The following is a 12,910-nucleotide window of genomic DNA, read 5'->3' as shown; positions in this document are numbered from 1 at the left end:
TGGGGGGATGAGCTAATCCAATGAGGTAAGTTGGTGGTCGATGTTGATTTCAGTGAGTTCTTGAAAGTGAAGAAAGTCTGAGGACTTGGGTTGGGGTTTGAAGTTCAAATAGATGGTGGTGATCTGGTCATGGAAAAAGCCCCCAGGAGATATGGTCCCTGGGGCCTAATAAGGCTCAGGTAGAAGGGCGGCGTGGCCCTCTTCCCCTTTTTTTATCTTTGGCCCCAGTGGATGGGCTCCCCGGGGCCTATAAAGGCTCAGGGACTGGGGCCACGTGTTCCCCTCCCTTTCAAATTGTTCCCTGAGATGTGTGGCCCCCTCCTTTATTTAATTTTATTTTTCCACAGGAGATATGGTCGCCAGGGCATAATAAGGCTCAGGGACAGGGGCTGAAAGGCCCATCTCCCCTTTTTTATTGTGTTGGGTCCTGGTGTATGGGGCCCCTGGGGCCTATTAATGCTCAAAGAGTGGGGTCATGTGCCCTCTTCCAATTGGATTTTTGCTGGGGGATGGGGGTTTGAGGCCCAATAAGGATTGGGGAGGGTAGTCCCACAGCCACTCCCCTGTGTAATTGTATTGTTCCCTATGTGAAGGGGTCCCTGTGGCCAAATGAGGCCCAAGAAGAGGGGCCCCTGTGTCCCCCTTCCCCTTTTTTGTTGAATTTGGCACAAGGGGAGGGAGTTTTCCAGGGCCTATTAAGGTTGGGGAGTGTACTGCCTGCTAAATGCCTCACAGTAGAATATGCACAATGGTTCTCTCACGCTTGTGGTGCAAGTCCGGTTGTACATCGTCTGGGTAGTCCATCTCCTTCAGCAGAGCTCAGCTGTATGCCTCTCCTCCTGCACCCTGAGGGCATAGTCCTGACCCCTCAAAGGGAGACAGCTCAGATTTCTGCATCTGGTCCTCAGCTTCATCTGCACAGGGATGCAGAGCTGACTTCAGGCAAACTGTGGACACAGGGTTTTCTGAATAGGTCAGCGTATCTCCCTTCTGGTGGCGATTGGACCAATCTAACTGCCAGTCTAATTCAAGGTTAGCCCCAACTATATGAGGGGGAGCAAAGAACTCAGAGTGTGTTACCCTTTTATTAGGACACATTGCCACACTGCTCTGTTTCAAATTAATTTTTCCTCCTTGATTTGTATATTGTATTGTGTTCAGTTCCAAAAAAGTTTTCCTACCTACAAAGGGATTCCTTAACATGGATAGCCTCTGAAATGTTTACAAATACTCATAACTGCTTCACATACCAATAAAAGAGGCCCCACTCTTGAAATACTGCACAGATTTGTCAAGCAGAGACAATAGGCTATCTCTCTGCTTGGATGTAAGAAAAAGGGACTGGTACTCCACTAGTATAATTAGCTTCCACTAACTATTAGTAGTGCTGGAGCTGGCTCTTGGGGCTGCCCCATCCACATTAAAAGTAGTATGGTTTGGATGGAGTCTTGCACTTGGTTGGTGAGCTCCATGCCCTAACCTTGTGATGCACTTGCTAGGACACTTGTGACTTGGCAACATACGCAAAGAAAACATGCACAAGAAAACATACTGTGTATATCCAGAACAATAAAACAAGGAACAATTTGTGATGAGCCACCCCAGCTTTGCCAGTCCTTGTTGCTGATTTCTTGATTTCAATGGAGAGCATGATAGACAATTAATCAATAATTAAATGTCTGCCTTTCAGTGTTCATCCATAATGGCAGGAGTTTGGGATGATGCTCTCAATGACCAGGAACAGATGGAGGACATTGTTTCAGATGCAATTGATGCTGCTTTAATGCAAGGTCTTGTTGTAAGAACCAGGGAGCAACCAAACAAATCTGAGGTAATCACCTTAAAAACAGTCATGCAATAGACAACTCTGTATTTCAGCCAAGTGCATCACGGTGTATCAACATCTTTTCTTTCTGCAGATTATCAATCTGGCATTTAGAGTTATGTGCAGTTTTGTTATTAATGTTTCATTTCTAAAGTTCCAGAGCATGACGTGTTGTTATGCATCAATGCTGAGGGCCATTTATTGTTCCTGATCCTTATATCAGTATCGCTATTGTGACTTGTCGAGATCACAGTGGACTGTAACACCCTTGATACAGAGTGCGTGTGAAATGGTATTGGTCCCTTCCTACAGTGACTGACTTTGGAAGGTGAGAGCTGTAAGAACTCTGGAAAATGTGCCTGCTGCTGTGTTGCCTGTTTCATATTTTATCCAGTGTCCTTTCTTTCTTTCCTCTCTCCTGTCATGCCATAGGATGCGGAGTTGTAGCCCCACCTCCGTGCCAGGGTGACCATGTTTGCTCCCTCATATGCAACCTGTTTATGGTGGAGCATGCGTGGTCTGCAATGACAAACATTTGTCATTAGTAACTTCACAATATTAATTGTAGATGATTTATAGAGTATGTGTGTTTCTAAATAAGTTCAAAACCTACAGCCAAAAATAACCTCACTTCGTCTCGCTGGGTATGACTTGTCAGCCTTGTCTCCCAATAAACAGAGAGCATCCAGGTTGTGGAGATGATGCAGTACAAATGCAGTTGTATTATTGGGAATAAGCTTGACACGTCATTTGAAGAAATACAATATGATTCAGTGGGTGTGACAATTGTTTGGAAATACACACTAGTTCATTATTACATTATTAAGTAACCCAAAGGATTGCTTCCTCCCTGCATATCATAAAGTATTTGCTTTTATACAAGTTTGCACTAGGTTTGTATTAGCTCCCAGTTTTCATGCACATGTGGCATTTTAAACCAGCTCCAACATTAGAAATGTATCTAACCCATAGTTTTTGACAAAAGGGAAACCAGGAAATCTGGGGAGAATCTAAATTCCAGAAAATGTTTTCAAGTGCGATAAATACTGCTGAGCTGTCAGATGTTATAGCTAACTCATAGATCCGAATGTTGCTGCTGGAACAACGTGGAAGCAATCGTGTTTCATGTCGATGGCAATGAATATGTCCAAGATTGCTCTTGAAGTTGAATGCAAAAAGGTGGGGGAGGAGGACAGGGATATGAGAGAGCACACACAAGACAGACGCCTATTTGTAGTCACATAGCTCATCTTGTCAGATGGGAGCTCTCTTGGATTTTCTGCAGTCTCTCATGAGTGACTATTCGCGTTTAGATCAAAAAGAACACAGGCCTATTACTCTCTGCTATAGCAATATAAGATACTTTTTTTTAAACTTACATAGATTTTGCATGAATGTTTACTGGAAAATAATTTAACACTTGATTTACCGTTTTAACTAATGCACTGTAGGAAACATTCAACATATCCTGAAACTTTAACTTGCTAGAACCGAAAGAATAGCCATACTATGGGTCTTGTTCTGATGTTTAATAGCAGTTGTTAATGCTCCACAACTTGAGACATCACTCACAATGAAAGGTTAACATGGGATCTGCATACAACACGGCAGAAACCAGGAGACAGTTGTTAAAGCACAACATTGAAGGCATAATGGAATCCCAGTAGGTAGGTGCAAGGAACAGCAGAGGGTCCCCTACAGAAGTCCAACAATACAAATAAGTCATATATAACTCCCTAGCTACCACTTATGTGAGACCACTAAAGACAGCACTGGGAGAAGTGGAATAATTGCAAGGATCTAAGACAAGAAATTGAGATGATGCTGCACAAAGAATTTCAGGAAACACTACAAACAGAAAGAGCCAGAAACACAGGTGAAAAACTGAACCAAACCACATGCAGGTGAAGTGCAGAGCCCCAGCAGGGTCATCCTTTCATCAACAAGGAGAAAAGTTAAGTGCTTGGCCATACCCTGAGTGTGGTTTACGTAGACTACCAAATCCTCAAATCTTGCAGTAGATCCTTATTTCCTGTCGTAGTCTGCCACTCAGATGTGGCACTTATTCACTGGTTTTGGGGTGCCAACAGTGGAACAGGAGATTGACGGTGCTGGTCACAAGTGGTTCCAAATGGGCAGAACATGTCACTCTATAATCCTGGAGTCAAACGAACAGCCGATAATGCCCAGGACCAGAGGTGGATGGGACTTGGGGAGAGCACCTGAAATTGCTGGTATGAAATACACAAAAATGTCATTACCTCAAACATTATCTTCAAGTTTATATATATGCTCCTAGTATAAAATGTACTCTAGGTAAAGTGAATGATGTTAAAAAAATGTCTAGTTATCAGATGCTGTGATCCTAAACAGTTGCTAGCTGTTCATTTCTTGGATCCTTATTGAACTTATTTGCACAAAGAGAATACATACAATGGCACAGATCTTTAACATAACTTTAAAGAGCATTCTATCCCTCTGAATAAAGAAAGTTAAAACATTTCACTACCTAGAGCTCAATTACTTACCATGTTTTTCTAAACCTATGTTGCTTTGCCTCTGATTGACTGACCATGAACAAGCACGGGCCAAGACAATTAGTCCTTTTCATAGGACAGAATAATGGCAAGAAAACATCATTTAAGAGATGGTAAGCAGTTGTGCCATCTATAGGGATTTGTACTGTCCAGTCTACATTCAGATTTGGTAGTAATCAATCTTTTACAAAGCATGTAAAAGGTTTGAATCATACTTTATGGCACAAAATGCTGGAGAGAGAGAGAAAGAGAGAGAGAGAGAGAGAGAGTGAGTGAGAGAGAATGAGAGAGAGAAAATAATACTTTGTCGAAGCCTTTAAGCAGAAGGCTCAATCTTCTAGATACCAGGCTAATGGTAATGTTGTGACATGTAGGTTTGCTGAAGAGCCAGGCCACTTCTTGTGGAAAACTCAATTTACTATCCTAGTCACTTATTTGTTAGACTTCCAGATGTTTCAGCATTGCAGAAGGGACAAGTATGCTGTCAAAACCAAAGCTTATTAATTAGGTGGTTGGTGCTACAAAGGGTTGCAGCTTGGTGATGAGCCTCTATGCCTGATCTTTGGCAAGGAGGAGACCATCAAGGAATGAAGGGGAAATATCTCAGCACTTCACCTTAAAGACTGCATACTTCATCAGTTGCCTTTACTGTATACTGGGTGAGATTTGGTTGATGTTTGAGAACTACAAATCATAGAGGTCGAAGACAGAGGTAAGGGGTGGAGGAGGAGATGACAAGCAAATGCCAAAGGTAAAGGCCATTTAGCACTAAGATAGAAATGCTGGCACCAAAGCTACAGTATGGTTCAGTCACGGTTTATTAGCCTGTCCTGGTGGGTTGGTCCTTATGGATTCAAGGATATAGGGCCTGATTACAACTTTGGAGGAAGGTGTTAATCCGTCCCAAATGTGACGGATATACCACCAGCCGTATTACGAGTCCATTATATCCTATGGAACTCGTAATACGGCTGGTGGTATATCTGTCACATTTGGGACGGATTAACACCTCCTCGAAAGTTGTAATCAGGCCCATAGTTCCTTAACCTTAGTAACTGTTTCACTTACCAGCACTATTCTCATTGATGTTTGCAACTTGTCTTCCTTCCAGGTGGACAGAGGCTAAGGTAATGTTTCACTCGGATGGACAGTCTTGCAGGCAAATATTGGTACAGTGTCCATTAATTGGTTCAAGTATTAGTACAGTTTTTTGCAAGGACAGATCTGGTTAAATTGAGCATTTCCCTTTTTAGGTGGTGACTTACTTTCCAATTACATTGCTTCCCTCTCCTGTGCCGAAAGCTCTCTTCGGCCAAGCCAATGCTGTTCAGCAAGATTTTAACATGCTCGTGGACCTGGTTAGCCAGGATTATGGGTTCCTAGAAGAAGCCCTTGCAAGGTAACTACAGAAATAATACTTTGTTTCATGTTGGCTTGAGCTCTACCAATGCCTGTGTGCCAAGGTTATTTATGTGTGCATGTTTCAAGTGTAAATCTAACTGGACAGCCAGGGTGTTCAGTAACAGTGAAAGTTGTACGACAATGCAAGATCATGTACATCAAGCTTGGATTTCAAGAATGAATGACATTATTTATCACATGTTTATAATTACACTTTGCAGGAAGTCTCAGTGTCTGCCCCATAGACACTAAAGCACATAGACAAGAACTTGCTGACCCAGCCCTCCTCAATTGACAATGTGTTGGAAATTAGCACCATGCAGCATTTTTAATACTTCTATTTATCTTTTACGGTACACTCAAGTGTATCAGCCCCTTGAGTGTCAGTTAGACCTGGCATCCTTGGCATGGTCTCCGCTGTCTTTTTTGCCTCTGCTTCCTTTAGTGCTCTGGGCACTTTACTACTGCTGACCAGTGCTAAAGTGCAAGTGCTCCCTGTTTAAATTGTGTGTAATTGGCTTTTCCATGATTGGCATATTTGATTTCCTAGTAAGTCCCTAGTAAAGTGCATTAGAGGTGCTCAGAGCCTGTAAGTCAATTGCTACTAGTGGGCCTGCAGCACTGGTTGTGCCACCCACATGAGTAGCCCTGTAAACATGGCACAGACATGCCACTGCAGTCTCTGTTTGTGCAGTTTTAGAACTGCCAATTCAACCTGGCAAGTGTATCCACTTGCCAGGCCAAACCTTCCTTTTTTTATACATCTAAGGCACCCCTAAAATAGGCCCTAGGTAGTCCCCAGGACAAGGTGCAATGTATGTTAAAGGTGGGACATATACTGATGTGTTGTACATGTCCTGACAGTGAAATACTGCCAAATGTGTTTTTCACTGTCACAAGGCCTATCCCTCTCATAGGTTAACATGGGGGCTGCCTTTAAATAACTTTCAAGTGCAGTTTCCTTTTGGGAGCAGATAGAAATGTGGAGCTTAGGGTCTCTGAACTCACAATTTAAAAATACATCTTATGGTAAAGTTGCTTTTTCAATTGTCTGTTTGAAAATTCCACTTTTAGAAAGTTGGACATTTCTTGCTTAAACCATTCTGTGACTCTGCCTGCTTGTGTATTCCCTGTCTGGGTCAGACTCCATTAGACAGTGACACAAAGGGAGCTGGGGTGTAGCCTGCATCTCCTGATGGACCATCTGGGCAAGAGTAGAGGGAGGTGTGGTTACTTACACCTGAATGTGCTGTGCCTGCCCTCCCACAATGCAGTCTCCAAGCCCCTGGAGTGAGTCTGGAACCAGGCCTGGCAAGGCAGGATCTTGTGGACAACAGAGACTTTCTGGCCTACCACGAGATGCCCTATCCAGTTCCTGGACCCTTGAAAGGTAAGCTGGTAGAATATGGACTGAAATCCACTCACAGGAAGCTGAGCGGGGAAAATTTCAACGCACCAGCTGCAACGCAGCTGTAAAAATGGCACGCTACCCACCTTGTGGCTGAAATCGAAGCACCACCTGCATCGCAGCTGGGAAATCAATGAATCACCCACATCCCGACTGGAGAAACAATGCAACACCCGCTTGCAGCTGCTGAAAATGACGCAAACCCCATGCAGTGCAGTTTTCCAACACCATGCGGCCGGATTTCTCACGCATAATCGATGGGTGTCAAAATCAACATAAACCTGCGCGGACCCAAGGACCCCGCCCAGAAAACAACACAAGGCCTCACTTGCGAGTGAGAAATCAATGCATCAATGGCTTTTTAAATGCACGCTCGCCCGGGCAGCTTTATTTTTGACGCAAACCAGGTACTTTGTGTAACCACAATGTTTCCATTGTTTTATAAGGTGTAAGAATCTATTATTTAAAAAAATCATAACTTTACTTGTGTGTGTTGGATTTTTGTGGTTTTAGTCTTGTTTGATGTAGATAAATATTGCCTATTGTTTAAACTGGTGTGGTGTCCATTTTGTAGTGTCGCACTGTATTACTGTGTGTTTTGGTACAAATACTTTACACATTGCCTTTGAGATAAGCCTGACTGCTTGTGACAAATTACCAAAGGGGTGAGCAAGGGTTGTCTTAGGAGTGTAACTCCCTTACCCTGATTAGAGTGAGGGTCCCTGCTTGGATAGAGTGCAAACTGGCTACCAACCAGTGACCCCATTTCTAACATTGGTGATCAGCGGTGAGGATAGAACTTGTATTTGTACTTGACAAAAAGGTATTAGGTTTACACTACTGTTTTCAGTGCAGACCATTACATGACCACACGCTACTTGTTTTAGCTTTTTCTCTTTTCTGACTTTCTCTGCTTCAATTTTTTGTGATTTTTAACTTCTTTTGGGAAATCTCTGTTCTTTTTGGAACTTTGCATTTTTTGAGTGAACCTTAACAACATGTTTCAATCTAGGGATGCACCAGCTGTGGCTACAAAGGCTGTTTTTGAGTTGGAGAAACTGGAAGAGTATACAGTGGCTCAACTGAAGCAGTTTTGCAAGGATCTTTCCTGCCCGATTAGGAGCTCCACCAGGAAAGAGGAGCTGCAAAAGACATTGAGGGCCTCGTTGGCAGCCAAGGAGACTGAGGGGAACACAGAGAGCTGGAGGATGAGGGTAGGGAGGTGCAGAGTAATCCAGGTGGTTAGTGGATGTACCTGTTCTGCCTGGGGGAGGGCCTCTAGGGCAGGTAGCAATGTATCATCTACGGGCTTGACTGCTGAGAAGTTGCAGGACAGAAAGGCAAAGAGGGTGAGTTTGAGTTAGAGAAGCTTAAGATGGAGATGGAGATGGAAGAGAGGAGGCTATTGACTTATGAGCTCAGTTTAAGGGAGCTGAATCAGAGGAGCCAGTCTAGTAGAGAGGTTGGGATCAGTACCTCAGTGCAGTGCAGTGCAGCCTGAGAGAAAGCTACGCATTCCTAAAGATCTGGTGAAGGATTACACGAAGAAGGATGCCATCTATCTGTGATTCAAGGGGTATGAGTCTGCTCTCCACATGAACATGGTGCCTGAAGCACATTGGGGGCAGGTCTAAGGAAGCACTTTCAGGTAGAGGGGAGGACTACTCTGACATCCTTAGGGGATCGTCAAGGGCTCACTAAATCTATTATGAAGGATACCCTACTAACCACTGAGTAGCACAAGGACAAGTTTAGGTCCTACAAAAAGAGGGAATCCCAAACCTGGTTGGAGTGTGTAGACTCTTTTTGCAGGTCACTGGATTGTTGGGTGAAGGGCAGTAAGGTAACACCTTATGAGGGACTTTACAACTTAATTGCTTGGGAGCACTTTTATAGTCTTTATTTTCCGGAGCTGCGCCAGCAAATAATTGACAGCAAGCTGACTGACCCATGTAGGAAAGTACCATCGTGACTGGCATGTTACCCCCATTTTTACATGTATGTGAGTTTGTTTTTGCCTGTCTCACTGGAATCCTGCTAGCCAGGACCCCAGTGCTCATAGTTTGTGGTCTGAATGTGTGTACCTGTGTAGTGACTAACTGTGTCACTGAGGCTCTTCTAACCAGAACCTCAGTGCTTATGTTCTCTCTGCCTTTAAAATTGTCACTATAGGCTAGTGACCATTTTGACCAATTCTAATTGACACACTGGAACACCCTTATGATTCACTCGTATATGGTACCTAGGTACCCAGGGTATTGGGGTTCCAGGAGATCCCTATAGGCTGCAGCATTTCTTTTGCCACCCATAGGGAGCTCAGACAAATTTTACACAGGACTGCCACTGCAGCCTGAGCAAAATAACGCACACGTTATTTCACAGCCATTTTATACTGCACTTAAGTAACTTATAAGTCACCTATATGTCTAACCCTCACTTAGTGAAGGTTAGGTGCAAAGTTACTAAGTGTGAGGGCACCCTTGCACTAGCAAAGGTGCCCCCACATAGTTCAGGGCAATTTCCCCGGACTTTGTGAGTGCGGGGACACCATTACACACGTGCACTACATATAGGTCAATACCTATATGTAGCTTCTCAATGGTAACTCCTAATATGGCCATGTAACATGTCTAAGATCATGGAATTGTCCCCCAATGCCAAATCTGGTATTGGGGTGCCAATCCCATGCATCCCCGGGGCTCCACTATGGACCCTGGGTAATGCACCAAGGTCCAGTACAGGTATGGGGGAGACCATGCCAAGGGTGGTTAGGGTCCCTATCAGAAGAAGTGGGGTGGTAAGGGTAAACAGGGGGAGTTCTCTAAAGGGCCCAAACCTAGTTCCCAGTGTAAAGATTCCCAGCCCCCATTTGAAAAGAAACCATGGGTTTCCACAGAGAAACCTGCAGAGAGGGGTCCCTGCAAGTGATAGACATGTGATCAGGTAGGTCACATAAGGGGGGATCCCAAATGGCCCAAGGGGACACAGGCACCCACTGGTTCTCAGTCACAGAGTTTGGCCAGTGTAGCTCTTGGGGAGGAGTTGGTTCCAGGTGGGTGAGAACCAGCTCAGATGACCCTTGTCTGACTAGGGTAGCGTGAGATGGAGATGGTCCAGAGGACTCTTGTGCCAGAGAACACTAAGAAATACAGGCAGTGGGTGACCATCAATAAACAGAGGGGGTGGCGCTGAGAGACACAGGAGCCAGTGTGACTACTGTGAGAAGTCACCTGGTGTCTGAAGAGCAGATAGATCCCCATGTACTTCACCAAGTAGTTGTAGTAGACAGCTACGAGCACCTGCGCAGAGTGATGCAGGTTCACTTTAAGTAAGGGGTGTCTCAGGTTCCTTGAGTGTATCTGTGAGTCCAACTATGCCTGAAGATTGTCTGCTTCATAATGACCTGGAGGATTCCCCCTGGAAGGAGGTAGAGCATAGGTCTCACTTGGAGAAGTTGGGTCTGCCTGGGTGGGTGTGTATGTCCACCCGGTCAAAGGCAGCCTGCCAAGGTGATCAGGAGGCCCTGGAGCCTGAAAGACTGGCCCAGGTGCCTGCCAGAAGGAGGAAGGCCAAGGGGCATGGGAGCCCCCCAGAAGTTCCCACAGTCTGGGAGGAGGCTGAACTTGAGGGGGACACCCTAGAGCCTAACAAGGAAACAGGTGGCTGAACTGGGGGGGGCACCCAAGCTGACACAGTGGCAGCACGAAGGGGGGGCCCACAAGGGAAGCATTCTGCGAGGCACAGAAAATATGCCCTACTCTGGAGGGTTTGCAGCAGCAGACTGCAGACCAGGTGTCTGGCAGAGTCTGGATCACACTTGATCTACTAGGAGGATTACCTCCTATATAGCGAGCCTAAGGTTGCTGAGCCTGGGCCAGCCCATGTGCTGGTGGTACCCCAGTGCTTCAGAGCCTTCCTACTGGGTTTGGCTCATGATATGCTTTGAGCTGGACATTTGGTGCAGAACAAGACATTTGAGAGGCTTGTAACCCACTTTTACTGGCCCCAAATGCACAGGCACTCAGGCATACAACGTGGGTCTTGCCAAACTTGTCAGGCAAGTGGCAAGAGTGGGGAGAAATGTAAGGCTCCCATCCAACATTTACCTGTAGTCAGCACCCCTTTGAAAGGGTTGGTATTGACATTGCAGGCCTCTAGATTCCAAGATAGGCATGGGCAACAGGTTCATCCTGGTCTTGGTAGACTATGCCACCCCGTACCCGGAAACCATTCCTTTGAGATCAATCACTGTCCCTGTTGTGAGACATGCATTGATGGGGGCTTTTACCCGCATGGGGTTCTCCAAGGAGGTGGTATCTGATAGGGGTACCAACTTCATATCTATATACGCAGTCTCTGTGGAAGGAGCATGGGGTAACCTAAACGTTTACACTCCTTACTATCCCCAAGGAAAGGTTCTGGTTGAGAGACTCAACTGCACCTTGAAGGGCATGATTATGGGCCTGTCAGAGCCCTTGAGGCATAAGTGGGACGTTCTCTTGACATGCTTTCTGTTCACCTACAAAGAGGTACCACAAACGGGTCTTGGAGTTAGCCCTTTTGAGTTGCTGTACGGCCACCCTTTGAGGGGACCTTTGAGTCTGGTTAGGGAAGGCTTGGAGAAGGCCTCCAAGTATGCCCCCCCCCCACAGGATGTATTCAGTTACATGCTGGCTTTTAGGAACCAGACTGCCTGCTTCAGGAAGCTCGCTCAAGAGAACCTGGAAACAAGCCAGGAAGATATGAAATGGTGGCATGACCAGAATGCCACTCTGGGTGAGTTTCATCCTGGACAAAAAGCGTGGGTGATCGCCCCAGTGGAGCCTTGCACTCTCCAAGATAAGTGGACTGGTCCTTTTGAGATGGTGGATCGCAAGAGTGATGTCAACTATCTGGTGAACTTGCAGACTCCTAGTAACCCTTTGAGGGTTCTATATTTGAACCTCCTCAAGCCCCACTTTGAGAGGACAGAGGTGACTATGCTCTTGCAAGAAATGAAGGGGTGGAGGAAGAGAATGAGCCTCTTCCTGACTTCCTGTCTGCCAAAGAGAAAAATGGTTCACTGGAGGATGTTAACCTCTCCCCCTCACTGACTCTAGAACAACAGAGGGACTTTTGCCATGTATTGGGACAATTTGCCTCTCTTTACTTTGATCCAGGGGTCATGCACTTGTGCACACATGATGTAGACACTGAGGACTGTCCACCTGTGAAACATAACATTTACAAGGTGACTGACAAGGTTAGAGCCAGCATTAAGGATGAGGTATCCAGAATGTTAGCTCTTGGGGTTATTGAGTTTTCCAGTAGCCCTTGGGCCAGTCCTTTGGTCTTGGTCCCAAAGCAGCTGCTCCTGGTGCCACTCCAGATCTCAGGTCCTGTGTGGATTACCGGGTACTCAATGCAGTCACGAAGACTGACGAGCACCCCACCCCCAAACTGATGAGCTCATTGATCGGTTAGGTGCTGCCAAATATCTAAGTATGTTTGATCTGACCTCTGGATATTGGCAGATTGCGCTGACTGAGGGAGCTAATGAGAGGTCTGCATTTGCTACCCCAGATAGGCACTACCAGTTTAGGGTGATGCCCTTTGGGATGTAAAATGTCCTTGCCACCTTTCAGAGGCTGGTTAACCAGGTATGGGCTGGATTGGAGGATTTCAGTGCAGCCTACCTGGATGACATTGCTGTGTTCAGCTCCACTTTGGGAGGAACACTTGCAGCACCACTGCAAAGCC

The 12,910-nt window shown here is 45.6% G+C and overlaps 1 protein-coding gene across 2 annotated transcripts in view; it reads left to right on the top strand.

Moving 5' to 3' along the window:
* The window catches only part of LOC138282983 (glutathione synthetase-like), a 268,746-nt gene that overhangs the window by 41,545 nt on the left and 214,291 nt on the right, over positions 1 to 12,910 (top strand). For both annotated transcript variants that reach the window (XM_069221071.1, XM_069221073.1), the window contains exons 2-3: positions 1,691 to 1,831; positions 5,616 to 5,761. In XM_069221071.1, the coding sequence (XP_069077172.1) occupies positions 1,703 to 1,831; positions 5,616 to 5,761 (275 nt within the window). In that variant the 5' untranslated portion in view covers positions 1,691 to 1,702. The remainder of the gene's footprint in view (positions 1 to 1,690; positions 1,832 to 5,615; positions 5,762 to 12,910) is intronic.

Source organism: Pleurodeles waltl, chromosome 2_2 (assembly GCF_031143425.1).
Source record: "Pleurodeles waltl isolate 20211129_DDA chromosome 2_2, aPleWal1.hap1.20221129, whole genome shotgun sequence".
Lineage (NCBI taxonomy): Eukaryota > Metazoa > Chordata > Amphibia > Caudata > Salamandridae > Pleurodeles > Pleurodeles waltl.
This window is presented reverse-complemented; position numbering and strand designations above follow the sequence as displayed.